At 48.1% G+C, this 27,324-nt stretch overlaps 13 protein-coding genes across 13 annotated transcripts; 7 read left to right on the top strand and 6 right to left on the bottom strand.

Moving 5' to 3' along the window:
• Positions 1-277: 277 nt before the first annotated feature.
• Positions 278-1,816, bottom strand: N7447_008168 (uncharacterized protein; the record flags this gene model as incomplete). The annotated part of the gene is made up of 1 exon (XM_057232430.1): positions 278-1,816. One exon carries the CDS (start codon positions 1,814-1,816, stop codon positions 278-280), a length of 1,539 nt encoding a protein of 512 aa, XP_057081972.1.
• Positions 1,817-1,916: 100 nt separating this feature from the next.
• On the bottom strand, positions 1,917-2,102 carry N7447_008167 (uncharacterized protein; the record flags this gene model as incomplete). Its single annotated transcript, XM_057232429.1, has 1 exon — positions 1,917-2,102. The coding sequence occupies one exon, from the start codon at positions 2,100-2,102 to the stop codon at positions 1,917-1,919; it is 186 nt and encodes a 61-aa protein (XP_057081971.1).
• A 1,268-nt stretch (positions 2,103-3,370) lies between these two features.
• Positions 3,371-4,816, top strand: N7447_008166 (uncharacterized protein; the record flags this gene model as incomplete). The annotated part of the gene is made up of 1 exon (XM_057232428.1): positions 3,371-4,816. The coding sequence occupies one exon, from the start codon at positions 3,371-3,373 to the stop codon at positions 4,814-4,816; it is 1,446 nt and encodes a 481-aa protein (XP_057081970.1).
• A 576-nt stretch (positions 4,817-5,392) lies between these two features.
• N7447_008165 (FAD-dependent oxidoreductase) lies at positions 5,393-7,018 on the bottom strand (the record flags this gene model as incomplete). The annotated part of the gene is made up of 4 exons (XM_057232427.1): positions 5,393-5,705; positions 5,793-6,133; positions 6,187-6,755; positions 6,880-7,018. The coding sequence occupies 4 exons, from the start codon at positions 7,016-7,018 to the stop codon at positions 5,393-5,395; spliced, it is 1,362 nt and encodes a 453-aa protein (XP_057081969.1).
• A 3,459-nt stretch (positions 7,019-10,477) lies between these two features.
• Positions 10,478-11,004, top strand: N7447_008164 (uncharacterized protein; the record flags this gene model as incomplete). The annotated part of the gene is made up of 2 exons (XM_057232426.1): positions 10,478-10,700; positions 10,763-11,004. 2 exons carry the CDS (start codon positions 10,478-10,480, stop codon positions 11,002-11,004), a joined length of 465 nt encoding a protein of 154 aa, XP_057081968.1.
• A 1,144-nt stretch (positions 11,005-12,148) lies between these two features.
• N7447_008163 (acyl-CoA desaturase) lies at positions 12,149-13,585 on the top strand (the record flags this gene model as incomplete). Its single annotated transcript, XM_057232425.1, has 4 exons — positions 12,149-12,402; positions 12,469-12,889; positions 12,949-13,035; positions 13,088-13,585. 4 exons carry the CDS (start codon positions 12,149-12,151, stop codon positions 13,583-13,585), a joined length of 1,260 nt encoding a protein of 419 aa, XP_057081967.1.
• Positions 13,586-14,132: 547 nt separating this feature from the next.
• Positions 14,133-15,196, top strand: N7447_008162 (uncharacterized protein; the record flags this gene model as incomplete). The annotated part of the gene is made up of 2 exons (XM_057232424.1): positions 14,133-14,288; positions 14,345-15,196. The coding sequence occupies 2 exons, from the start codon at positions 14,133-14,135 to the stop codon at positions 15,194-15,196; spliced, it is 1,008 nt and encodes a 335-aa protein (XP_057081966.1).
• Positions 15,197-15,794: 598 nt separating this feature from the next.
• Positions 15,795-17,048, top strand: N7447_008161 (aldose epimerase family protein; the record flags this gene model as incomplete). The annotated part of the gene is made up of 1 exon (XM_057232423.1): positions 15,795-17,048. The coding sequence occupies one exon, from the start codon at positions 15,795-15,797 to the stop codon at positions 17,046-17,048; it is 1,254 nt and encodes a 417-aa protein (XP_057081965.1).
• Positions 17,049-17,297: 249 nt separating this feature from the next.
• N7447_008160 (Acyl-CoA oxidase) lies at positions 17,298-19,648 on the bottom strand (the record flags this gene model as incomplete). The annotated part of the gene is made up of 6 exons (XM_057232422.1): positions 17,298-17,457; positions 17,524-17,659; positions 17,715-17,855; positions 17,913-17,994; positions 18,048-18,807; positions 18,858-19,648. The coding sequence occupies 6 exons, from the start codon at positions 19,646-19,648 to the stop codon at positions 17,298-17,300; spliced, it is 2,070 nt and encodes a 689-aa protein (XP_057081964.1).
• A 341-nt stretch (positions 19,649-19,989) lies between these two features.
• Positions 19,990-21,785, top strand: N7447_008159 (uncharacterized protein; the record flags this gene model as incomplete). The annotated part of the gene is made up of 3 exons (XM_057232421.1): positions 19,990-20,323; positions 20,371-21,229; positions 21,284-21,785. 3 exons carry the CDS (start codon positions 19,990-19,992, stop codon positions 21,783-21,785), a joined length of 1,695 nt encoding a protein of 564 aa, XP_057081963.1.
• A 77-nt stretch (positions 21,786-21,862) lies between these two features.
• On the bottom strand, positions 21,863-22,302 carry N7447_008158 (uncharacterized protein; the record flags this gene model as incomplete). Its single annotated transcript, XM_057232420.1, has 2 exons — positions 21,863-21,974; positions 22,034-22,302. The coding sequence occupies 2 exons, from the start codon at positions 22,300-22,302 to the stop codon at positions 21,863-21,865; spliced, it is 381 nt and encodes a 126-aa protein (XP_057081962.1).
• A 456-nt stretch (positions 22,303-22,758) lies between these two features.
• On the bottom strand, positions 22,759-23,772 carry N7447_008157 (NAD(P)-dependent alcohol dehydrogenase; the record flags this gene model as incomplete). Its single annotated transcript, XM_057232419.1, has 1 exon — positions 22,759-23,772. One exon carries the CDS (start codon positions 23,770-23,772, stop codon positions 22,759-22,761), a length of 1,014 nt encoding a protein of 337 aa, XP_057081961.1.
• A 536-nt stretch (positions 23,773-24,308) lies between these two features.
• On the top strand, positions 24,309-25,661 carry N7447_008156 (uncharacterized protein; the record flags this gene model as incomplete). Its single annotated transcript, XM_057232418.1, has 5 exons — positions 24,309-24,340; positions 24,420-24,439; positions 24,738-25,069; positions 25,128-25,292; positions 25,344-25,661. 5 exons carry the CDS (start codon positions 24,309-24,311, stop codon positions 25,659-25,661), a joined length of 867 nt encoding a protein of 288 aa, XP_057081960.1.
• Between the last annotated feature and the right edge of the window lie 1,663 nt (positions 25,662-27,324).

The following is a 27,324-nucleotide window of genomic DNA, read 5'->3' as shown; positions in this document are numbered from 1 at the left end:
GGTTCGGAGAGCAGCTTCTTGGGAAGGATGGCTCGACAACACGTCTCGCTTGTATGGTAAAATGTTTTTATCTAGGACTTGCATGGACTCAGTGCCGCTTTATTCTTTATGTCTGATTTTGGAGTCCACTCAAAAAGAAACCATTTTCGATTCCTGGTTGCCGCCCGAAGGCTGTGCAAGCTTCCCTGTTGGCAGTTCATCCGAGGACAAAAAAAGTATCATCAGCCCAAGAGAAGAAAAATCCCAAACGGGCTAAATATTCAAGTCCTTCAACGAATTACGACAATTTCTTGGCGGCCGTGATGTCTAAATAGCAGTTTTTCCTCGAGTCAGTAGCGAATCCTAGATATATCATGTTTGAAACGAAGCGATGCATACCGGCACGTACTGCGCGCCATGCTTCTGCAAGGCGCTCATCCTTCCACTCAAATGTTAGTCCATCTGGAACTGACGCATCGTGAATGTTCCAAATTATCCGAGACGCTCGATTGTCAGGATAGATTTCGAAGCGAATCTTATAGTACGAAGGATCTGCGATATCATATCTTCCGCTCTTCTTCACGTCGTCAAAGCTCATGCTCCACTCAAAGACGTGGTCGTGGTAGTGACGGAGAGGGTAGCGCTGTGAGTCGAGACCTTGGAAGGAAATCATAAGGTCGCTCTCCGACTCTGGAGTCAGAGTGACTTCCAGCATGTATCTATATTTTTCGTTGCTGTACTTGCCGACGTAGCATTTTAGGGGTAGTGGTGGGGCTCCTTGGATTCTCTCTTCGGTTAACCTGTTATGTAGTGTAGCAAATCGATTGAGTGCCCGTATTCTACCTTCTTCTGCGAGTCTCATATAATCGGTGGGTGTGGCGAAGTCGAAGAGCCCCTCGATCAGCAGTCGCGCGATCCAGTCAGCAGCATCAGTCGCCGCAGTGGTGTTCATGAGAACTACAACGGCTGATTGTGTCTCGGGAAACATAGCAAGGAAGGAAGAGTATCCTGGCCCTCCGCCTTGGTGATAGATCATGAGCCTAGACTGGTTTCCAGCCCCGAAGACAGGCTTCTCAGGCATTTCCCAAAGCCCTGAATTTCCACCAAGATGGCCAACAATACCAGGAAGCTGAACTCTCGCCCAGCCAAACCCGTAGGATCTTTCCAACAACGATGGACTCTGCATTGCGATATGGTTGCTGAGGATGTGCGGTATTTGTTTCAATACTGTGTTAGGGGATGCCTCGGTGCTCTGGCTCGCAGCCATTGTTTCCTTGGCCCATATGAGAAGGTCACTCACTGTCGAATAAGCTCCACGAGACGCTTCGAATAATGTATCCGCAAAATTGGGTTGAAATGTCAATGGATAAACCTCCCCGTTGCTAAGTGAAGCATGCGGTTCAGCGACATTGTTGCTCTCTTCAAATGATGGCCGGAAAGTGGTAGATATCATCCCGAGTGGCCGAAATACTTGACAGTGAAGATACTCGTGAAGTGGCTTCCCACATATATGTTCGATTATGTGCGCGGCGAGAGTATACCCCCACGGACAGATCCGCCAGCTCTCACGGTACGGAAGCGGGCTAGGGATGCGGTCGATAGTCATCAACAACTCTTCGAGGGATGGTTGTATGTTGTCATTCCCACCATCAGCTAGCAAAGTTACTATTTCTCCATCCAAGCCACAGCGATGTGTCAGGATATCGGCTATTGTTGCTCTGTGGGCCCAGTAGACGCCAGTATGGTCAATCTCCGGTATTATTTCTCTCAGGAGGGTTGTCCACTGAAGTTTTCCCTCATCCACAAGTTTTCCAACACCAGCAGCTACCATTGACATCGTGATATGTCCAATTCCGTACTGGGTGTGCGCATCTGGGGGTGTTGTTTTGGATTTGTCGCAAAATCCAAAGTTTTCGGTCCACAAGGTTTCTCCATGTTCAATGACCCCAATCGAAACGCCTGGGACGCCCTCTGTTTTGCAAATCTGGTCGATCGAGTCGTTCAGTTGCCGTAGTCTGTGTATGCTCGGCGGGGTTGACCTGCATCGAGTCAGCTAGTGCATCATCTAAGGCAAAGTAAGCCGAGAAGGCCAAGGAGACTTGGCTAACGTGCGAGACGTGCATTTTATATGTTTTTTTCTTGGGTGTTCTCTTGGGAGTGCTAGAAGCCAGGTTTGAAGGGGCGTTCTAGGCTGCCAAATCGTAAACCCGCCAGCTACAAAGTACACGCCCACATTTCTTAGCTCGATCCTAGTTTAGCGCTGGTATCAGCGCTCTAACCTGATTTCTTATTTTCTGTAAGAGGTATTTTTTATTCTTTCCAATGATGAGCCCGTTTAGACGTCATATCAATGCATATATCATATGTACCCGGTGTACCTAGATATATAATGCCAGGAGTCCCCGTAATGCTGTCGCAGGGTCACTGTCCTTAGTTCAAACTTGATCCTATTCAAAGGCACCCACTTCCTGCAAGGTTTAATGTGCCCTATGTGAATGCTAATCTCTCTTATCTGTTTTATTCCGAATTAACATGTCTTAAGAAACCTCCTTCTAGACCCTTAAACTATGTTGGTGTGTTCGTGGCCCATATTGAACCATCTGTGGAACGGTATAGCCGGATTCTCGGCTTCCAACGGATGGGCAATATCATGCATATCAAGCGGTCGGAGACGCCTTACACGGCGCGATATTCCAAATCTATGCGGCCAGTTTGAATGATTATAAAATTGCGTATATGACTACTGGAAATAGGACTAGTCTTGAGGAGATTGAATTCATTGAGCTACGCCCAGTACCTCAGGCAAAGTTACTTTCAATATAGAGGTATTTTATATTTGCGTGATTGATCCTGACCCGGCTTGTTTGGCAAGCCAGCTCGTCGAGTCTGAAGGCCAGATGATTGGGGAGTGTGTCCACGTTGCGGATCCATGGTGGAACGTCGTGGAGATATTAAGTGTTAGTTTTGCGCGGTTAACTACTCTGTTATCAGCATACTTAGTAACCGAGCAACGTAGTTTGATAGAAGTTGGAATATATTCTCGATGAGAACGAACAGTCGGGGTTCAAATCGAAAGAAACAGGCCATTGAAGAGTGTGAATATGTGTATAGATTGGTAGATTCGACGAGGTGAAAAATCTGGGCAACCCATTGCCAGACAAATATTCACAATTTGTCCATCTAACCTATTCCTCCATTCTAGGATAGATTACAACACTCTCGTCGTTTATTGTCCCGGCGATGACTTGAAATCATGCCGACTGACTCGATGACGTCAACCATAAAATATAAAGCTGCTGTTGCTGCGTACATTTTCAAGAAAGGTCTTTGTATTTCTCTTTGCATTTCCACAATATTTCTGGTTTGTCATCGTAATTGAAGGCTGTGCGCTATGTCAAACTCGTATATTCTTATTAAAGGTGGAACAGTGATCCCCTTGGTGACATCGGGAGGGAAGCCCCTCTACAATTGCGACATTCTAATAGAAAACGACCGGATACAGGATATAGGCCAAGACCTATCCTTACCAACTGGAAACAATGTGTCCACCATCGATGCAAAGAATTGCATTATTACTCCGGGATTCGCCGACGGCCACCATCACATGTGGCAGCATCTCTTGCGCGGTATCACGGCTAATTGGTCTCTGTTTGGGTATGCATGTCACCTGAGGAGTGTATATGGGAGCTTATACACACCAGATGATGTCTACCTTGCCACTTACGCTGCTGGCTTAAGTTTGCTCAATAACGGCATCACGACCGTCCTGGACCACTGCCACGTTATAAACTCGCCCGCACATGCCGATGCAGCTGTGAAGGGCTTGAAGGATGCTGGTATTCGAGGAACATTCTGCTATGGATTTTACCGGAACCCCAAAGAACCCGGGGATTTTGCGAGTACTGCGTCGGACCCATTTGACCAAGCTGCACGAGTCGATGATGCTCTCCGTGTGCGCGAAGAGCATTTCTTGAACAACGATGTCAACAGTACGCTTCTCACTTTTGGGGTCGCATTGAACGATCCGCCGACGCAATCCCGGGAAAAAACAATCGAGGAACTTGAAATCGCGAGAAAGCTCAAAGCTAGGCTCATTACTGTACACGCTTCAGTGGTATCTCATGATGGGGCCCCTAACCCCGAGGTCGTCCAGGATTTGGCTGATGCACAACTCATGGGACCGGACCTTGTATTTAGTCACGGAGGCTGGATGACAGATAGCGAGCTGGCTGCGGTGCAGAGTTCTGGGGCTGGCATTGTCGGCACCCCCGACACGGAGCTGCAAATGGGAATGGGATATCCCGTAGTATGGAAATCTGCTGATATGGGCTGTCGGTCGTGCCTTGGGCTCGATATTACGTCGAATCAAGGCAATGATTTCATGGCACAAATGAGGTTGGCTCTTCAGACGCAACGAGCTCGCGACTGTGATCATCGCACAGTCCACAGAGATGTCCGCAGGAAGGCAGTAGATGTGTTACGCATGGCAACATTGGGAGGCGCAGAGGTTATGGACATGGACTCGTTGATTGGTTCTATCGTTCCCGGTAAAAAGGCCGACCTGGTGATGTTCCGCTGTGATGATATTGATACCGTGCCCGTTGTGGACCCTATCGCGACTGTGGTCTTCCATGCATCGCCAAAGAACATTGACACTGTTATCGTCGACGGAAAAATTGTCAAGCAGAATGGTCGGCTCGTCGGTGTTGATTGGGAGTCCCTCCATGATGAAATCATATGCAAATCCCAACGACTGAGGGATCAAGCAGGCAAAGTCGATATGAAGAAGGCAGAATCGCTATTCCACTCCATATTCGAGAAGGCTATGCAAAATTAAAGGCTTTCATAGTCTGGAAATTAACAAATACAAACTGTTAACTTGAGGCCACTCTACTGTCTGATCAGAAAGATAAATGTGAATTTTGTTTACCTTTAATCTCTGGTCCAATTTATTGCTCCATACATTTCACAGTTCGTGAGACAGATTGCTAATCAGTACGATATTCCCTCAAGTCTCATTCCTGGTAGTGTATCTTGTCGGGAGAGATGCAATGGAGCTAATACCGCAAAGCAGGATCTCTGGGCCCAGGGCTGGGATAACTAATTATAGTTGAGTGGAGACAATTTAGGTCTACACATGTACAAGATCGGCAATCTATACGACAGTCTAGTCTGTGATTCAACCATTTTTGGTTAAACTGCGTTCGATTCACAAAAGTGCGAGTGGCTGGATGTGGAATTTATTAATGAATACGACCAAATTGAGATGTGTTTGCCGAGTGAGAAACTTCCGATGATCACTTTACTGTAGCAAATTTATATACTGCGCAAGTGCTGAACAGAAATTTATAAATATGTATTCTCTCTATCGATTGTACTGAACTTGGGTCACTCCGATAAGCTTACTTTCTATTTAGCTCCAGTCGCCTTCATCCACAACAGGCTCGCCACGCTCCGAAGCGTCCAGAAGCTCCTTGACAGTCCATGGCTTATATTCATAGCCAGGAACAGCATTTGTGTTCTCAAATTGTGCACCATTGAGCAAGTGGTCTGCACATCTGTCATAGTTCTCATATGCGTACTGCTCTGGGTCATGATTAACCAGCCAATTTCCGACCATCTTGCCCATCATCTCTGGGTTCTTGGCAACGGCATCCCAGTCAGTGTTGTGATATACCTCGCGATTTTTGAATCCCATCTTCTGCGCGCAGGAGACTCGCTCGAACCTGTTATTGATATATGTGCATCAGCTCCTGTAATGTCTGACGTTTTTGCTGGCATATTTAAAGGGGCTGGCACATTGGGTAACATACCTCAAATGGTTATGCACCTTTGTTGCGATAGACATGTTGTCCTTTCCAGCAATACTCAAACAGGCAGCCAGAGAGTACGCATCCTCCATGGCCATAGTTCCACCACTAGCAGAGGTCGGCAGAAACGGATGCGCGGCATCGCCGATCTGGACAACCCGGCCGCCAGGTGATACCCACTTTGACTGAGGGTTACGCCACATCAGCTTCCAGTCTAGCACCGTGCGGTTGGGTGCCGCACCGATAAGCTCGGTCACGAAGGGCTCCCAGCCCTTGACAGCCGCAAGGGCCTTGTCAACTGATGTGGTTTTGGCCCAATTTTCTTCGGTATCATCACCATCCTCCTGAGTAATATCAATATCTTGTTCCAACAGCGATCGGCACAAAGCGAACATACCCGGAGGGTGAGCAACCAGCAAATATCATTTTCCGACTTGCAACTTACGATGTGCGCTCCCTGGCCCGCGTGGAGGAACGCACGGTCCTCATATCCTCCAAACTCCCTTGCAATAACTGGATTCTCGAGGGCCGGTGCTGCGGGGAATGTGACCCGGTATAAGACGAATCCTGAGCTGATGGGAGGATCCTTGTTACCAACAACCAATGACCATGACTTTGAGCCAACCCCATCAGCAGCGACCACTATGTCTGCTGTAAGCCTTCGGCCGTCAGACAGGACCACACCAGCACGATTATCAGCTTCAAAATAATCGGAAGCCATCGCGGAGAATTCAACTGTAATACCCAGTTGAGAGGCGTAGCCGTAGAGCACCTTATGTAGCTTTGAGCGGTAGATGGCCAGAGAGGGGTCGTTCGGATCGCCAATGGGGAAGGTTCCAACCACAGAACCATCAAACTTTTTCATAGTGACCTCCGGAGCTACGCTCTCTTTCCTTGCCTCCTGCATGAAGCCGGGCCATTTCTTTGGAGTCTGGAGGGCCGAAGTCGTGATGACAATCATCTCACCTGCATCAAGTTCGGAATTTGGTCAGCTAGTACGGACAACACGATTGCGATGGCTCATTTCGAGTGGAAGGAATGTTATATCTGTAAAGGAGGCGTTGGTCTCTTCTGCCTGTTCAGTACTTACCGAATGTCACCCCTAGGGGTCGCCGTTCAATCACCCGGACATTGTGACCCTTACGATGGGCCTCAATAGCAAAGGTCAAACCTGCAATACCACCCCCGACAACGAGGATGGAAATTGCAGTGTCTTGTTCTCTTTCCATAGCTGATTCCAATGGCGCTGATTGCTGACTCTTGTGGGGAAATGCCTGATGTTCATGTTGCGCATGGGTTGAAGCATGTTTAAATACGAATAGTCCGCACAAAAACACATTGAGAAGTTGTATAAAGTGATATAGGATACCGAACGGATATGCCCGGTTCCGTCTCCGAGCGGGTCTTCAGCTGCACTCACTCCGCCCCTAGGTCATTGACGATCCCCACACTTGGCCGATCTTCGAGTGTCTCATTAGTTAAACCGAGTGAGATAATTTGTCTTTTAAAGAAAATAGAACGTTTAAATGCCTCAGATCGATCCCTGTGCTGCAACATGGCAATATCGTGCGTGCAACTGAAAAGTTGGGTGTGAGTTCAAAGATGTCTTTATGTAGAGCTTGAATGTTGATAATAAGAGAGCAACCTTGCAAGGTCATAGTTATACGGAGTAGTTGTTGGTTAACTAATCCCTTCTCGGGTGAAGAATAAGATAAGCGGAGCGGAGCTGTTTAAGGTTCTGACCGAATATCCGCTGAGTCAGCGACATCATAGTATCTCGAAGCTGCGACTACCATGACTAGCTGCCCCTTGAGGGTGACTTGGAAAATGCGTCTCTCAGACGGGAATTATTTCATCCGGAAGAAAAGACTAAGCGGAAATATTGAAGTTTCTGAAACGTTCTATGTGGGACATAACACATACTTGGATGAGGGTCCACATGAAATCCAAGCGCAAAACGTAAATCATTCAATGGAGCCCTGAAGTTGTGCTCAAAGTAACTCTTACGTTTGATTTGATAACAATAAAACCCCCACCGTACCTCGGCACTTTGTATTATGTCCCTAGTTGTGTTTGGCACTTTCCTATTTAGGATGTTAGGGGTCGACTTAGGACTGTAACCTCTGATTACCCAGAAGTATGCAGAGTTTTTCTACTAGCACCAAGGCCCAAAAGTGATTTCTCTTCTAGCTGCATCTACGGGATAGATTGCTTATTATTCTCTGTATATCAGACCTGCATCATTTGATAATTCAGACATTTGAATGATAGCTTGAACGCCTGCCGAGACGATCAATATATTACTCGCTGGGCATCCTCGTCGCGATCTAAAGAAAAAGGATAGAAGTGCCAGCCAATCGGTATTGTGGGATCCCCTACGCACCGTTCAAAGCTACTACTCTTCGGCGGTGGCGCCCAGGACGAATTTAATTCGATTGATGTATTCCGTATGTGTAGAGTAGTCTTCTGCCAACCCGATTTAGCCAATTACCAACCCTTTACGAAACTGAGATAACCTGTGCTAGTCTGTGGCATCTTAGCGTCCGAAATAAATTGAATCATGTGCATACGTCAGAGGAAACGAAGCATCATGACAATGACCGAAAAGAATGGCGAAAAAAGAACAGAGAAATCGTCATATAACGACACATTCAAGAAGACTTGATTGATTGGACCCAAGAAGACGGAGGTATGATCTTCTCCTATATTATAGCGGACATACTTACAAGCCCCTGCGACAAATAAAAGGGAAGGTAATTCATGGGTCATCCGCTCCGTCCGGGCCCCGGATGATATTTGGCCGCGGATGATATTCGGCAGCATAATGCATAGTTTGCGGACCGCTACACGGCGTACAGGTCAAGTGAAGACCTCCAGGCTCACCATCTGGCCGATCACGTCGTTGGAGCAATCGGTATACCTCCTGCTTCCGTGTGGCCATACACAATTATGACAGGCCTATTCGACAAGATGGCTAAATACAACGTCTTGACGACAACGAAAAGGACCTCGCCCCACATGCCCCCCTTGGAGCCACGCCACTGCTCTTCGACTTTATGGGTGTTAAGATGACCGTCACGCACGCATGGAGCGGGTCCGTTGCGTTCACCCTCGACGGGAACTCTTTTGTCAGCCGGCTTCCCTTTCGCAACCGCTGCCAACGGTGGGTGTGCGCTGCTTATCAGGGGATTGAAAGGGTTAGGGCGTTGAGAACTGCTTAAATGATGGCATTGTTGCTCCTAGGGGAGACCTCCCGGCTGAGTACTCGGCGTCTATGTTCTTGGGGTAGCCTGGTCTCGTTCCAATTCAGATGTAATATCCGTTGTATGGTGATGGACTTCCTCGCGCTAAGTCTTGTATTTAGAGTCGACGATATATGTTCTTAGTGTTGACCATTCCTATTAAGATGCTATCCCACTTTATGCATACGTGAGATGTTTACGAGGGGATGGAGAAGTCCGAAGACTGAACGCCACTTCCTGTCCCCCGACCTCCAGATCTGAGTTCAACTTTCTTACTCATAGGCAATCCATGACTTCTCAGGGAAATGCTCTCATAAACATGGTCTAACTGTGGTAGTATCAGTTCCACATTCACTGCAGCTAGCCAATCACCAGGTAGAAAGACATGTTGTCGAACGAGGCGTTTCTCATCAGAAGAATCAATTCAAGTTGAGCAGATCCAGTTTTCCTTGCTGGGAAAAACAAGATGTGACCCCCTACTATATTGACTTGGATTTGGATCATTCGATTATTTGCTGAATACTGATTTCAACAACCAATGGAAGAAACAATCGCCGAGCTACGATGTCAGCTTGAGGAGAGAGAAGAAAGTGCGTCGACAAGAGGAGGCCCCGCTCACCGTGCTAACTAATACTATTAAATCAATTAAGCTAGGTTTTTATTATATGCTTGTAGTCTTTCTTTTATTTTATCCAGTTCGAGGGCCGAGAAAGATTTGTATAGTCATTCATATGGGCAACTCATAAAAGATGCCTAATTCCTAGATTTAGGATTATATAATAATTTGGGATCAGGCAGGGGCGCATCAACACACACGGAGTGTGGTGTTGGGGCGCTTGCACGATTATAATTCCCTCCATGACCTGAATCCAGAGATCTTGCACTTTATCATCTGTCTGGTATACGCTTCCTTGCATGGTATTCTTCAATAGCCGTTAATTCCGACCCCAATTGAATTCCTCCACCGGTATGATGTGGCCTACCTCTCATGCAGCCCAGAGACACAAAAGGTCTCTAAGAATATCGAGAACCTTGGAACTTACCTTTCCTTCAAGATGGGCTAGTTGCTCAGGCTGAGATCATCAAAGCATGCATGCTTATGGGAAACCGAAATATCCATGGCACTTTTTCAACTAATGATCTGCCACGAGAGACTTGGGTACACATGCCTCTGCAGGTTATGGGCAAATAACAATCGTGTACACCCTGACTTGGTTTAACAATAGTGTGAGGCTGAATACAATTTCAAGCGCAATACCATTCCCAATCATTTTGCCTTACTGGGGCAACCTGACTCGCGTCTCAATCCCCCTCTTTTCATTTTTCATAAGTGTCCTCTCCTTCCCTCCTCAATTTTCTCTTTCTTCTCATTCACTCCACTGTTTCTGACAGAATCACCCACCTTATCATTATTACTAACACACTGACCGATTTTCAATCTTCGACATGGCTATCTTTACGGGCCTCCCCTCGGACGAGAAAATCGAGGCCTTTGAGAATGTGATTCTCCAGGGAAGCTATCATATCAACAACCGAGCTCTGATTCGTGAGGCTCTGCAAGGCTATGCTCTATTCAATGCCGGCGCCGATAAGGTCCTCGCCTTGGCTGGCAACATAACTCTGAGGCAAATTCTTGTCGACCAGGGCCGAGACAGAAACAAGTCCCCAGGTAGTGAACCCACTCGGCGATTACTATTTTGGACGTGTGCTAACCATTATTGCCATCAACAGGAGCGATCCAAAATGTCATCACCAAGGTGGCCTCCAACAACAACTTGAGGGACCGTGCCATTGCCATTGGTCTTGATCACTTCCTCGTCAAGAATCCGGGCCAGTGGGGCGTTATGGCTGGCATAAATGTTATGGCTGGCGCTATGGAAGCCATCGTCGGTGCTGTCTACTATGACTCCAACAAGAACCTCGATGATTGCGAAAGAGTCATGGCTGCCCTCGGCCTCTCTTGGCCCGAGTGATTCATCGAACTCCCTTCAACGGTACTTCCTTGCTATGGACCCCAAGGGAAGCCTCGATGCGAAGACAGGAGAGATCCTTTACAGCGCCGGACCTTTTTCATTCGGCAGTGCAGTGGCCTGTCAAGTGACTGACATGTCACAGCACTGCTGAATGAGTCTTTTCCGGTCTGTAACAGATCTCTCCTGTCTTCACACCAAGGCTTCCCTTTGGATCCATAGCTGGGAACTATTTTATGAATAATGTCTTGCAGCAATGGTGAAATACGGCGAAGGAATGGAATTGGGGCTTCATGAGATAGTCACTTATTAAATTGAAAATGAAAGAAAAGTAGTGGCACTGGATCTGGGATTTTCTCCATCTCTTAGAAAAATACATGTAGAGCAGTTTGTTACATAGAATCCTGATACCTAATAGCAAGGTAAGACCGAAGGGAGATTCTTAGGAACTAGCCCGAGCGAATTAAAAAATAGTCTGGAAATACGTGTATTCCATTCACCCTTTTTTTTAAGTGACTAGATTAGTTACGGTAACTCTTGCAGTGCGATAGTTAGGCTCATAGATTATATAGGCTACATCACCTCGGCTACTTACCTTATGCTCCAGACAACGATAGCAGAATCTACCAAACCAGACTCCACCTATTCGACATCAAAGCCTCATGTGGAAACTGTTGAGTGAAAATTATGCCTTGACGTTGGATTCCAGGCTTTGGCCCCCGGGGCAAAGCCCCTGGCAGATGAGTGGATTAGCCCCGAATCAGTGGCCAACTTGCGACAAGCATCTCAATTTCCAGTGATGATTCAACCGTCGATTATCGATTATCGATGGAAATATAGAACATTTTAACCAATAATAGGACATGGAATGAGATTATGTACTTGGGGCTGGTGGGATGGTGTTGAGAGACAATCCCGCCCTGGGCATCTGTGAGATGGCCTGACGTTCCCAACGGTTCAACACTTTCTTGCTGGGAGGAACATCAACTGACGACCTGAATTGTTGGCATTAGATATATGCTCAGTTGTTTATGTTAAATAATGTGTTCGGGTTCAGACAATTTAAAATCATTTTCACCTCGCATCGATTCTACCCCCACAATTCCATAGACACTTGGAGAGCTACGATCTCAGATACACTACCACAATGGCGAAAACCGAGCCAAGTGGTGGAAAGCAGCATATCAGCGAGAAGCCCGTCACGCTCGGTAACTGGTACCAGCATGTCAACTGGCTCAACACAACCCTCATCCTGATCGTACCCGTCGGTGGCTTTGTCGCTGCATTCTATACAAAGCTGAGGGCAATCACTGCTGCATGGGCAATCCTCTACTACTTCTGGACCGGATTGGGAATCACTGCTGGCTACCATCGTCTATGGGCACACAGATCATACGAAGCGTACGTCTGCCACTGCCTCTCTCCCTGGCTTCGAATTCAGCACTGACTGACATCCACTATCTCCAGTCGCCTTCCAATTAGGATATTCCTCGCATGTGTCGGTGGTGGTGCCGTCCAAGGCTCGATCCGCTGGTGGAGCAGTAAACACAGGGCACACCACCGATGGACCGATACAGTCAAGGACCCATACAGCGTCATGAAGGGTCTCTGGTATTCCCATTTCATGTGGATGGTTTTGAATCAGAACCCGAAAAACCGTGGGAGAACTGATATCTCCGACTTGAATGAGGACCCAGTTGTCGTCTGGCAGCACAAGCACTATGGATCGGTCATTTTGGTTTTCGGCATGTTATTCCCTATGCTCGTTGCTGGTCTCGGATGGGGTGATTGGAAGGGTGGTCTTGTATATGCTGGAATTCTCCGGTTTTCATTTGTCCAGCAAGCCACCTTCTGTGTCAATTCTCTCGCCCATTGGTTGGGTGAACAGGTCAGTCATTGTCCATATCCTATTGTCGTATTCCCGTTCATAACCCTGACGCATATTAGCCATTCGATGATAGGAACTCACCTCGCGACCACGTCATTACTGCGTTCATCACTCTCGGTGAAGGCTACCACAACTTCCACCACGAGGTAAGAGGGTTCTTCCCTTGCATTCATTTCACACCCACTAACCCATGACTAGTTTCCCTCCGACTACCGCAACGCCATCCAATGGTGGCAGTACGATCCCACAAAGTGGTCAATCTGGGTGTGGAAACAGCTCGGTCTGGCTTCCAACCTCAAGCAGTTCCGAGCCAACGAAATCGAAAAGGGCCGTGTGCAACAACTACAGAAGAAGCTCGACCAGAAGCGCGCTAAGCTTGATTGGGGTGTTCCTCTGGACCAACTGCCTGTTGTCGACTGGGACGATTTCATTGCAGAGTCTCAGAGTGGCAAAGCTCTAGTTGCTATTGCTGGTGTTGTTCACGATGTGAGCAAATTTATCTCCGAGCACCCTGGTGGCAAAACCCTCATTTCATCGGCCATTGGGAAGGATGCCACTGCCATGTTCAACGGTGGTGTCTATACTCACTCCAATGCCGCCCACAACCTGCTTTCCTCGATGCGAGTTGGGGTGATTCGTGGTGGTGGTGAGGTTGAGATTTGGCGTCACCGAAACAACCAAAAGGGTGTTTATTGAGGTTTGGAGAAGTAATTAGAGATCAATTTGTCAAGTTTCACGAGAATATGAATATTCGTTTCGACCAAAACGGCAAATTTGAAGTCCCTAATTAATGTGTCTGGTTGTTATGGTCATTTAATAGCTCCTACAGAACTTGCAAATAAGGAGTATATCCTACAAATAAGTATGTCCCTGTTCTACAGGGTAAAGTCTAGCCTCATTCACTTGTGATTGGACGACTTGAAAAACCGCCGGAGTTAGGAGATAAAGTTTCGCTTCGACGTTTGCGGCAGGGGTCAATCGAGTCGTCTTCGAACAATTTTCTCAGATGGTATCTGTGAGTTGGCGTGCTATTTGATCCTTTGATAAGACTTCCCTTTCTCTCTCACACTTCCTTCAATCTCCCCTTATCTCCCTTGTGTACCCGGGAATGTGTTGGATGACTGCCGAGGTACTTCTTCAGTGTAATTATTCATCCTTTTCTTCCAACCTGAACCCGAACCTGACTTTGATTTGATTCTTCAGTTCACTTAATTCGGAGCCCCTGCTGATCCTTGCGGGAGAAATGCGGGACACGGGCATCAGTGCTCCAATCGCGAAAGACCTGACGAAGATAGCAAACAATCACCATGTGTATCGCGCATCCAAATCAAATGAAGATAGCCGAAGTTTGGACTTCATTCTACGAAATGGATTAGCCGGAGGTGTCGCAGGCTGCGCTGTGAGGCTTACCACCTGAGATACCAGGATTAGATTGCTGATGCCAGGGTAATGTAGGCCAAAACTATTGTCGCCCCATTGGAGAGGATCAGGATCCTCTTCCAGACCTCCCACTCCCAGTTTGTGCAGTATACGGCCCACTGGAATGGTTTAATTAAAGCCGCCAGAGACATTCGAATGTCGTATGGTATGCCTGCGCTTTTCAAAGGCCACTCGGCAAGCTTAGTCCGTGTCTTCCCATATGCCGGCATCAACTTTCTCACATACGAACAATTCCGAGCAAAAATTATCCCATCTCCCGACAAAGAAGCACCGTGGCGTCGTTTTTTGTGCGGAAGTATGGCCGGTGCAACCTCTACTATGGTCACATATCCCCTTGAGTTGATTCGTACACGACTTGCCTTTGAAACGGTGCAAAAGAATCCCTCGTCCTGGCTCGGTATCTCTCGGAAAATATACTTTGAAAGAGGCAGTGGGAACTTGTCAAATCTCTATCGAGGAATCGCCCCGACTATGCTAGGCATACTTCCGTATGCTGGCACGTCATTCCTCACCCACGATTTACTCCGAGACTGGCTTCGCACGCCTGCCCTTGTACCCTACACTCTAGAAACGCCATCTTCTACTCGACTAACCGCAATTGCGCAGCTTTCTTGTGGAGCAGTTGCTGGTATTGTTGCTCAAACAATTTCTTATCCAATTGATGTCATTCGACGACGAATACAAGTCGGAAATGTGGATCATGCCGAATCAGGCATTTTCCAGACAGCCCGTCGTATCTTGCTGGAGAGAGGAGTGAGAGGTTTCTATGTTGGGCTGACCATTGGCTATGTGAAAATGGCTCCCATGGCGGCGACAAGTTTCTATGTCTATGATCGGATGAAGCGATTTCTGGGCCTTATTAAGTAGCTTGGTTTTCTTTCTCTTGAGTCCAGTAGATGTTTATAGAGGTCTTGAAAACCTTCCAAGGCGACCTATTCCCGAACTAACCCAAATTGGAAAGACCGGCCTGGCTGACAAATGGGCGGTATTTCCGGGCAAAACAGCAACTCCACCGGAGTTTTGCCAGTCGCATGGGCTCCGGTCGAGGTCTCATATTTGTTCCGTGCCGTCAGTGGCAGAGCGCCTCTTGGAGCTTGACTGGACCCGCGCCTCTCAAGTTACATTCCCCGAATAGCCGAATAGGGGCTCGGATCTTCCCCCCTCATCATCCAGCGTCCACTTTGTCAAGCAGTCCAATGGTTGACCTGCATCTAAATCACTGCATTCGGATAAATCCTGGTCTCACCACTACCCCAGTTTCCATTGCCCCGCCCCCTAGCGTCAAAGGCCATGCGGAGGTAGTTTAGCGCAAATTGGGGAATGTTTATTGCCATCCGAAGCTTCTTATAAAATGCCTGCGCCCCTCCGTTGGCTCAGTTTAGTTTGCCCAACCCGGATCACCCTTCGTTTTCTCCTCTTCTTCTGTATCTTGTTTCTCTCAGTTACAACTCTTCTGGGAATCAAAATGCATCTTAAGTCATATGTGACAGCCGCCCTGTATGGGCTGCCTGCCCTGGCCAATGCTGCCCCATCGCCATCTCCCTCACAAGCTGCATCCGTCTCGTCGGCTGCTGGCTCAAACGCCGATCACTTCAAGAGCTATACGATCAAGGCGGAGAATATCACTGCCAAGCTGATTCCGTATGGCGCGCGTCTCACCTCCTTGCTAGTTCCAGATCGCGATGGCAACGTCCAAGATGTCGTCGTTGGATACGATGAGCCCAAGGAATATCTGCATGATAGTCAGACCAATCGTACCTTCTTCGGTGCGGTTGTCGGTCGCTATGCCAACCGTATCAAGAACGGTACCTTCACCGTTGACGATAACGATTATCACGTTCCTGAAAATGAAAACGACGGCGTGGATACCCTCCACGGTGGCTTCACTGGCTATGATATGCGCAACTGGACCGTCACTTCGCACAGCGAGTCCTCCATTACCTTCACCTTACTCGATCAAGGGTTTGAGAAGTTCCCAGGAGACGTCATCACCCATGCTACTTTCAGCGTTTCTACCGAGAAGACCCAAGCCAACCCGAAGGGACTTCCTCAGTTGACCGCAAAGCTAGTGGCTCTCGCTCTTACAGAGAAGACCCCTATCATGCTGTCCAACCACATCTACTGGAACCTGAACGCGTTCAAAGAATCCAACGTGCTCAAGGACACCACCTTGCAGCTTCCCCTCTCGCAACGCTTCATCGGTGGAGACAGCATCTTAATCCCGAACGGCACCATCCACGACGTTGAAAGCGCCTACCAAGGATCTCTGGACTTCACTAGCCCCAAACTCATTGGCAAGGACATCGAGAAGACCACCAACCTCTGTGGCGCCGGCTGCCAAGGCTACGACACATGCTTCCTCATCGACCGACCCTCAACATACGCATCAAACTCAATGGTCACGGCCCTGAGCGCCTCGTCGAGCTCTACCGGTATCAGCCTTGACGTCGCGACCAACCAGGCCGCGGTGCAGATCTACACCTGCAGTGGACAGAACGGCTCCATCGCCACCAAGAAGTCGCAGGCAAAGCGCAACAAGGCTGATGGCGGTGACGCCGGTGCCACCCACGTTAACAAGTACGGATGCTTCGTTATCGAGACCGAGGACTGGATCGACGGTATCAATAACCCTGAGTGGGGTCGTGTCCCCTACCAGGTCTTTGGTCCTGATGATGGGCCAGTCGTTAACTGGGCCACCTACCAGTTTGGCACTATCTAAGTTTTATAATTCTACAGTAAAGTGCGCTATTTAATTGCATTGAAATAATACACATCTCTGCGTCGACTGTTACGCGCAGCGCTTATTTTGAAATTCGCTTCCTCAGTACGAATGAGCCAGCTGGCCAATTCAATACCCCATATAGCACAATACTAAAAACAGATATGGTAGAACATTGGATTTAGCTATACATGCAAGCTCGCTCAATGGTCTCAAACACGACCTGCGCAGCAAAAAAAAAATACAAATCTACAACTTCGACAAAATACTTCCCCCATTATCCCCACTCCCCTTAACAATCTCATCCTCCCAATAATTCGGGTTAAAAGTAATCCGGTTCAGCGGATTCAACCGATGCGCCCGGTTAAATAGATCTTCATAAACACGACCATCATATCGGCCCAGCGCACTATAATCAAGTTAGTTACGCGTATCCCCGTATCAAATCATCTCGACCGACTTGGTAGTCACTCACCTATCCAATAAGTAATCCGGAATCATCCATGAATCAACCAGTTTCACGGCATGTGGTCTGATACGAGCCATTAGGTCTTGGACTCGACTGGCTAGACTATTTAGGTCTGCTTGGGAGACGGCGTTGGAGCGGAAGACTGGTTTGTTCGTTAGTTTGTGGTAAGTATGGTGGGTTTGTTGATGCTGGCTTACATTCGAAACTTTCGTTCTCCATGCTGTATAATGCGAATAGGCGATAGCAGTCCCATAGGACGGTTTTGATGGGCGTTGAGAGGGTTTTGTCTTTGGAGAGGGCGGCGAAGAAGGTCGCGACGATGATTGATTCGGATTGTGCTGGTGTTTTGACTTAGGACAGTGTATAATGATATCTTATTTCAAGATTTGACTTACCTCGACTTAGTTTGTGAAGCTGGATGAGAAGACTGTTCCAGTTTTGCTTTTTGATGACTCTTTGTTCGTATGCATCGTATGCCTGTGGAGTATTAATTTGTGGTTGTTCGTTGGTATGAGTTTTATAGAACTTACCATGGCAGTAGCTCTCAGTTCAAAGCTCTTAACAATGTCCAAATCACTATTCAGGACATTGTATGTCTGCTTCTCTGATCCTGGACGGCGCTTGTTACGTATAAACTCTTTGAATAGAGCTTCAGTCTCATCAACGCCGGCAGTATCAGGCGACTTAACGGCAGCAGTCATCTTCTTGATAAGATACGCCGCAACCTGCTGCGTAATCATCCAATTATCACCCTCAACAGTGGGCTTAGAGAGGTAATCATTGTTGACCTGGATTAAGCCACTCCCACCACCAAACCCATGACCACCCATGGCACGTCGACATGTCTCAATGCCATCCGCAGCGAGGATTGTGCACAGACTCTTCAATCCGGAAGACATGCTGTGCATATGAGCCAAAGAATTGAAATTTCCTTTCTCGATATCCTGTCGTGCGTTTCGGTAGACTGCCTGCATGGCAAGTCCTGTGTAGTGAAGTGCAAATGTCGTGGCAAGGAGAGGCAGGATCCGAATTTGGACAGTCGGATAATCCAAAACAGACATCTCCGGACCCTTCTTGTCACCGTCTCGGTCTTGGAACTGACGACGTACGCTGCTGTACCGCACTGCGACAGTGACTGCCCGCGCGAGGACGAGTCGGGCGCGGTGGACCATATTCGCCCGCACATAGGTCAGCGATCCGTAGATCAGAGCTGGCTGTACTGGCTTAGTATAAATCCCTGTGTTGGGGTCGACGTTGGAGTATCGTGATAGCATAGCCGAGTGTGGGATTCTAGCATATCATTAGAAAATAAACTTGTAGGGTATGAATGAGGAACAAACCTGAACTGATCAAACAGCATATACGCATTGTCCATGGTGATATAGCCATATTTGGGACCAATATCTCCAACAACAATCCCATTCAACGGTTGATGAGTCTTCATATCTCGCACCTGAACAATGAACGGATGAGGACCATGCGAAACGTATTTATCCGGTGAGCTAGGATCCGGGAGAAGCAATTGTGCAACCACAATAGCGTGGTTGGCCATACGGCCCAAACTACCATTCCACCATTTGCTCGCCGTAAGAGTCGGGCTATGCAACACGAACTCCTTGGTCCCGCTATCCCAACGCGCCTCAAGCTCCAGGCCACGGACATTGCTCCCGTGTCCCAGTTCTGTCTGTGCATATGCACCAATAATCTTCCAAGACTCGGTCAGAGGCAGCCAGTACGCTTGCTGTTCCTCATTGGCCTGTTCGCGGATAGTCGTGATGAACATCTCCATGTGCAGGAAGTACGGCGACACGTCGTCGACCAGGTACTCGGCCATTTGGTATTCGAGGTAGCTCCATTTGTGCGTATCTCTCATTCGGCGTAAGAGTTTTGCGCGCGCAAGTCCTAGCTTGAACCTTTCTGGTCTGGAGAGGTTTTGTTGCTGATCTTTGGAGAAAAGTGGCTCTTGCTGTATGATGGGCAGGATCCGAGCTTGTCTTTCCAGAAATCCATCTGAAGCCAATAAATGCTGTCCTAGCTCTTCAGTGGTGATGTTGGATTGTTGACGCTCGCGGGCTAGTGTTGTTGGCCCATCTGGTTGGCTTGGGCGAAGGTTATCCGTGAAATCGGGCATTTTGAATCTTCGACTTTTGGAAATTCTGTCAATTGCAGTCCTGTAGCCCTTGAATTTATTCATAGATCAAAGACCCGTACCGAATTGTCTTGGCTGAATCCATCATATTCTCAAATTCGCCGAGTCCCGAATGCCGGCACTTCTACCCCGCAGGATAATACAAACCGCGGGGAAGTATGAAGTAGCCGAACAGACAGAGTATAGCGATAAATTATTGGCTGGGAAGTTCAGAGGATATGTTGTCGCAATGGGTATACTCGAATGCAAAGGCTGGGATAACTTTGGAAGACACAACTATCTCGGCGCAGCAGTGAAGGCAGCAATCTTCAAGCTCAAATAACATGGGAGATCGCACTCTATTCGTACCTCCACATGTAGGAGACAACGTGTTTCCAAATCTTCCCTTTTTCCACAGACTATTGCGTTATGCACAACGTAGGCCTTCGCCCATAGTGGTTCGGGACTTGGTTGCCGGCGTGGAAAAGACATACCATCATCTTGTGTCGGATGTGTTGGCCTTTCGCGAGGTTTTGCAAAGATCACTCGGTGATGAAGCTCGACGTGATTTGATTGTGGACAAGGAAGTATACATTGGTTTGCTTGCACCGGGAGGGTATGAGTACGCCGTTGGCTTCATCGCAATCCTCGCAATCGGTGCAGCAGTCGTGCCTATGGGTAAGCTTCAATCTCTGAGAAGAGGATGCATAGCTAATAGCTAGTAGCTGCCGCATTGCCGTCAGAAGAAGCCTCCTACTTCTTATTGAAAGCACAATGTGTGGCTCTGATAGCCAGCACTGCCAGCGAAAAGACAGCCCAGTCCGTGGTTCGCTATATGCGAGAAATCAAAGGCGTGCATATCCCCTGCATATCCCCAGTCGCATCCTATTTCCGCCCCACGCTTCTGCCGTCAGATGAAGTGACCATCTCCTCTGGCCCAGTTCTAGATATGAACGCCGCAGCGCTGGTAATCTTTACTTCTGGTACAACAGGGCCCCCCAAGGGCGCTGTGCAGCGTCGCAGTTATATCTCCGGTAATGGTGAGGCAGATGCAGAATTTTACCAAATCACAGACAAGGACATAGTACTCCATGTTCTTCCAGTACATCATGCCTCTGGCGTGGGGTTGACATTCCTCCCCTTCCTCGCGGCCGGTGCATGTATCGAGTTCCGCAGTGGCAGTTTCGACACAGCGTGGACATGGGAGCGCTGGCGACAGGGAGGTCTTACATTTTTCTCTGGAGTTCCCACCATATACATGCGTATGATGCGGTACTACGAAGAGAACATTGCACACCAAGCTCCTGAGATACGTGACCAGTATATCGCTGGTGCGCGTCAAATTAGAGCGATGCTGTGTGGTACTTCGGCACTTCCAGGGCCCGTACAAGAGTTCTGGCATCAAATTAGGAACAAACCAATTCTCATTCGATATGGTGCAACAGAGTTTGGCGCAGTCATCAAAACTGAGCTTGATTCCGATGGAACACCGCAAAACAGCGTTGGCCGTGTTGCTGAGGCGGTCTCACTCAAGCTTACCGATGAAGGCCAGATATTAGTGAAGTGTCCTTATATGTTTTCCAAGTAAGTCAATTGTGCTTTTGGAGGTGATGCCGTTCTATTCTCACACATCAACAGATATCTCTCCGACGAGAAAGCAACGGCGGATGCACATGACGCCGAGGGGTACTTCAAAACGGGAGATATTGCTCGCCGCGAAGGAAAATATTATTTTATCCTGGGCCGTGCCTCGATCGATATCATCAAGTCAGGCGGCTACAAGATCTCCGCATTGGATATCGAGCGCGAGATCCTGGGTCTGGACTATGCTTCGGAGGTCATGGTTGTAGGTGTTGAAGATGAGGAGTTTGGTCAGCGAGTTGCTGCTACTGTCAGCCTCAAACAAGATCAAAAAACAACACGTAAGAGCCTCACAATCGCTGAGCTGCGGGAGGATCTGCGGAGTAGAATGGCTGGGTATAAGATGCCGACTATCCTTCGTGTGGTCCAAGGTGAGTTGCCCAAGTCGGGTACGGGAAAAGTGCAGAAGAAGATACTGGGACCGCAGTTCTTTCCGCCTAACTATCGAGAGCTGCCTGAGGTGCAGGTTTGGAGCAGGGAGAATAAGGCCAAGCTATAGAAAGAGAGGATATCAAATTCAAAGGATCTCTTGTCGATATAGCTAAATGTCTACATGTCTTGATATCATTGTCTCTATCAAATCTTGACCTTAGCAGGCGCCGAAGTCACCCAACTATGAACATAACTAATACGCTGAAACTTCTTGATAGCATCACCCCAAAGCTCCTGACGAAGCAAAGCGTACACCCTTCACAGCATGAGCAGATATCCTTTCGATCAGAAATTCTTGTACAGATCAAAAATTACCCCATCTTCGCTTTAGGCTCCCAGTTCGCCCCCAATTCCAAAGCCACATTCAGCATCTCCTCCGGCTCCGCAACGACATCCACAATTACATCCTGCAATGCTCCAGGCCCAGTCCATTTATGCGCCTCGAGCAGCATTTTCCGCGCAACCTGCGGACGCAGTTTTAGACGAGGCAGCGAGCCGATCCCGTCGAAGTGCAGACCCAAGTTCACGGGGGGCATGGAGATGAAGCCGCGGTGAGATTTCATGACTCGGTAGTCATGTGCCAAGTCTTTGTTTGATACTCATAGCCATAGGTTTTGTATTTAAAGTATCCTCTCACTCGGCAAGCCCAGCTAATGCATGGGAACATCCACGTGAGGTTGTCTTTATTTCACTCCTTATGCACATACGCGACCTACATTCGGAGACGCCGCACTTATCGTGGCATCCCTTTTGAGTGCGGACCCCTTTGGTGGCGGATTGCGATGATCAGTATTGACTGTCGTTCCCAAGGATCTACAGGGGACATTTGTTCTCGGGCAGCGCCTTGAGAACTCCGATGCCATTGCGAATTTGAAGAAACCGTGTCATGTACGGTGAACGTTGCGGGGCTAAAATCGCGAAGCAGAGTGAGTGCCACGTTACAGTACTACAAATAGAGCGATGGTCTAACTACCAATCTCACCGTTTCGCGACCAATCCATTGTCATTGACTGACATTACAATTTTGTTCCTGTCGATATTCACCCCTCCGGAACCCTCACGATAATCTTGCCTCCGCCCAACCCCTCTCTCAACTTCTCAATCGCCTTGTCCGCCTCCTCAAACCCAAACGTTGAATCAATAACCGTTCTCACCTTTCCCTCGACCAGCCAATCCCGAACCTGCTCCAGATCGGCCCTCCTGTTATCCGTCATGTATAGTATAAACTTGCGCTTTCCGCCGCCTAGGAACGCTGGCAGCGCCAAACTCTTAGACAGGCTGACAAAGCTGTTCTTGCTGATGGCACCGCCAACGAAGACAAACTTTGCGTCCTTCTGCAGGAAGGTGTGCGAGGAGGCGTACAGGTCGGGGGGTGAATTACCCACGTTGTCGACGCACACGGCGAATACTGGGCCATCCTTACGCAGCTCAGCGAGCACGTCGCAGCTCTTGTAGTCGATGACTTCGTCAGCGCCGAGGGACTTGCATTGCTCTGCTTTGGCGGCTGAGCAGGTTACTGTGACGTGGCAACCGAGGGCTTTTGCGACTTGGATGCCGAAGAGACCTACGCCGCCGGAGCCGCCATTGAGGAAGACTTTGTCCCCGGGCTTGACGTAGGGGGCTATAGTCTGGTATGCTGTGAGCCCTGCTGTAGGTGCGCCGGCTGCTTGGTCCAGATCGAAGGACTCAGGGAGAGAAGTGTAGCCGTCGTGATCAACGACGATGTGCTCCGCTAGAGATCCTCCGCGTTTGGTAGGTGTCGCTCGCGCGATTACCACGTCTCCCTTTTTCACGTCTGTGACGTCCTCTGCTACATCGACGATGCGGCCCGCAAGGTCCATGCCTGGGGTCTTGGGGAAGGACGTAATCGCTCGGGAAAGAAGCCCAACTTCGCACATTTTATAGTCAGCTGGATTGAGGCCTGCACGAGAGACGGCGATTAGGACTTGGCCGCGCTGGAGAGGTTCGGAAAGGGAGGCGATTGAGGTGAAGGTGAGGGTTTTGAGGAAGGGGCCGGGGGTAGAGGCTTGCCAGGCGCGCATTTGGCTTGCCATTGTGGAGGATATTGATGGTGGATATCAGTGGTGGAAGAGTGTTTGCGTATTTGAGCTGTGCTTGGGTTGCAATATGGAGCACGTCAAGAGTCGTGACCAGTTCAAATGGAGGTGTCAATTACCGCGCGGCAGAACCGAGCAGGGAGAACAGAAAATATTGATTGAAAGATGAACTGGCTTCACTCATTTTGGGATGACCGAGGGAGATTATAAACGAGAACAAGTCATGGAACTGGTGTCGTGGAAGTTGACAAAGCTTCAAGAGAATAAAGTTCACGGATGGCGAAGAGTAACTTTCACCACTAAGCTGAATAATAGCTGAATAATAGCAATACCCGCCATGCCTTCCATGGTATTTGGACTTTTCCCGGACACGGGCTCTATTCATCCGAATTTAGGGATGAACCAATCAAGGCCACGGGATACCATAATTATGGAGACGTTTAATCTCCAACTCCACTCCTGAAGCTTAAGTAGTCTTCAATGGAAAGAAGTGGAGCACAGTTGGCGTAACGGTTGATGAGAGTCACAAAGCAATGCGGTTGCTCATCTCAGTACACGGAAAAGAGTACGTGGAATGTACTTCAAATAACTTCATCGTACCAAGGAATTTCTCCTATAACACTAACTGGTACGTACTACCTTAGGCGTCTCCGCACTGTGACAGGTTAGCAACTAACTTGTCAATTGTTAGTTAGCTGGTAAATATTAATAATGAAAAATCTCATAGTTCTTACGGTACAAATAGATCAGAGACGTTTTCCTCGGGAATCGTCTGAGGAGCCAAGTAATTGGACCCGTTCCTCCATTACATTTGGCAGAGTAGCGAACCATATGGGTGGAAATCCGCTGGGAATTCTGTTGGAGATTATAGTTCGGTACCCACAGTCATGGAGAAAAGACCTGTATTGGTAATTGCAATGGTCCCACATGTGGAAGTGCATAGATCGTTCCATTTTGTGCAGTGATTACACGCCCGCGCCAAAAAGCCAATCATATTTTTGCTAACATCTTCTCTCTAGTCCGTTCAACCGAAAAGACTCCTTGCGTTACGCCGTCTCCACACCACAGCCGTCAAGCTAGCGTTGAAAAGGTAGTAGCGAAGCTCCCCGACCCCCAGATCCGTTCTCCAGCTTGGGCGAAGGACTGTATAGACCGCGATGACCACCGCTGCGTCATAAGTGGAGCAGTAACAGAAGCTGAGTGGGTAAAGAACGGCGGAGTCGAGGGTGAGTTCTGGGGGAAACTTGAAGTGCATCATATGATCCCGTTCTCGTTGGGAGGATTTGACAAACAGGTAACATGATAGACCAAACTTGCCAGTTATATATGTGACAAATTGCTAATTTCGATAGGATGATCATGATATTGCTGTTAAGTGGGCATCGATCTACACCGCCTTCCCTCAGATGAAAGCAAGAATGCGAGTCTCAAAGATGAATTCTTTGGAGAACGTTATCACATTACACATTATAGTGCACGTTGAGTTCCAGGCGTTTGAAATTGCGCTCCAACCAACGGTAAGTCTTTCGAGATCGCGTAAACAGTCAAACTAAATCGTGGTTCTTTAGGAGTATACGAACTGCTATAGTGTAAAGGAATACCCTCGCTTCAGTAGTATCCTTTATCCTCATTTTCAAAACGGTGCCAAGGTCACTCTCCGTCAGGCGGACGGGTACCAGGATAAGGCACTCTCTGCTAGGGAATTTCTTGATACTCACTTTCGTCTCTGTGAGATATTTCATGCATCTGACCTCGCTAAAGAGGTCGAAGAGAACTCTGGGCGCTGGGACCAAATCAAGCAGCAAAAAGCTGGCCATTCTTTAGAGGAGGACGGATCAACCAACCTTGCCGAGATCTTACAGACTGCTCTCTTTGACGTTACTTAGAGGAGAAGGATCGAGGAAAATGATCGAGCAGAAGGACGAGACTCTGCGGGAGATAAATGAGAAGCCCCATCAAACCGATATCAAGGATAGTCACTACGAGCGGAAGGGCCAGAACTGGTGATAAGTGTCATCATACTTCTCCTGTCACATGCTCCCAGATTGTTTGTTGTTTGCTTCCTAATTAGGAAAGAGATTGTTTGCTTTCGTGGGATAGCTCTGCTATAAGATCCCCCGGGATTTACCACTTGCTGCTGCTTCTTCTTCTTCTTCTTCTTCTTCTTCTTCTTCTCTCTCTATCTTTGATATTCTAGTTAGAACGCACTCTTTCTTCATTGATCGAACTAGCACGTAACATAACATCAAAGATCCTCTCTACAAAGGCCTGTGGATGAGAGTTGGCACCTTGCTTTCGTACAGCTGTACAGAGGTCTCATTGCGAGTACCCTCTTAGCTCAAAGCACCCTTTTTTTGTTATGGATAGCCCGGTGACGTGACGTAGCTAAGTGCGTGGATTAGAGATTAGGCTGCTCCGGGACACTCAGTAAGCTGTTTACGAGAGGCTGTTTAGACCCTTCTTTATTCTTTCTTTCTTTAATCTACCTACCATTTTTTTTTTTTTTTTTCGACCTCGCTTCCTTCTCTTGATCTTCGTCAAAATGGATCAACAAATTCATCAACTTCGAGCAGAGCTCCGTGACGAATTCGCTTCCACCATCGATCACCTTCGAGGAGAAATTCAAGCCCAGTCTCGGTTAGTTTCAACTCTTTAAGCTCAGCAGGCTTCCGTACCTTCTTCTTCGAAATGCCCAAAATCCTCCCTTCCAAATCCCGAGAAATTCACCGTTCTCTCAGTAAGGTACGATACGTGGGATGGTTTAATCCGCGTAAAACTCCCTATCGACGGACCAGCTATCGGAGATTTAACAGCTCCTGTTGTATACAATCCCTGAATGCTTGCCAAGAATCATTAAGAAGTGGGTCCTGTATATACAGAAGAGAGTCTATGAAATGATACGGGATGGGGTCGTTTATATTTGTTACCCAACTGGGTACTTAGAGGTTAGGTTGTCTAGTATAATCTAAAACCCAGCTTAGGTCCAATTGGGTTCTGGAGAATTCTAACCCGTTCCGCCTTTTAGTCTCTAATTCTAAGCTCTCTAATGACCACTTTATTCGGGAGCCCAGAGTTGATCAAAGATTGGGTTCTGAACCGAAATCTGTCCCAACCCCACGATATTCCTCCTACAGATCTATCCGGTTTTCCTAAGGATCTCCGTGACTACAGAAGATACTCCTCCGACATTCAAAGTTATGATGAGAGAATCGTAAGAATCTGATGGAGTTCAATTGAATATCTCAAGCGTTGGTTGATCATCTAACTACGAGAGAAAGGACCAAGCGGGGCCAATGCCCACGTCCTGCTCCACTGGATGCTGCCGCAGTCGAACCGGATGCGTAGATGGATTTCGTGGTTACGATTGATCCGAGACTCGCTCATCGGTACTTAGTGAAATCGATGTCGGTGGCCGATGTTCATGCCGTACTTTCGGGACCGGCTGTACCAAACGCTCTCGTGGCCTCTCCCATCCCGCGCATGCGAGAGAGAAGGAATGAAGGGGAAACGAGGATGAAGAAGAACAAACGAGGATATAAAGAGAAAGGA

The sequence above is a fragment of the Penicillium robsamsonii genome (assembly GCF_028829455.1).
Source record: "Penicillium robsamsonii strain IBT 29466 chromosome Unknown utg000005l_segment0_segment0, whole genome shotgun sequence".
NCBI lineage: Eukaryota > Fungi > Ascomycota > Eurotiomycetes > Eurotiales > Aspergillaceae > Penicillium > Penicillium robsamsonii.
Note: the sequence above shows the minus strand (reverse complement) of the source record. Positions and strands in the feature narration are given on the sequence as shown.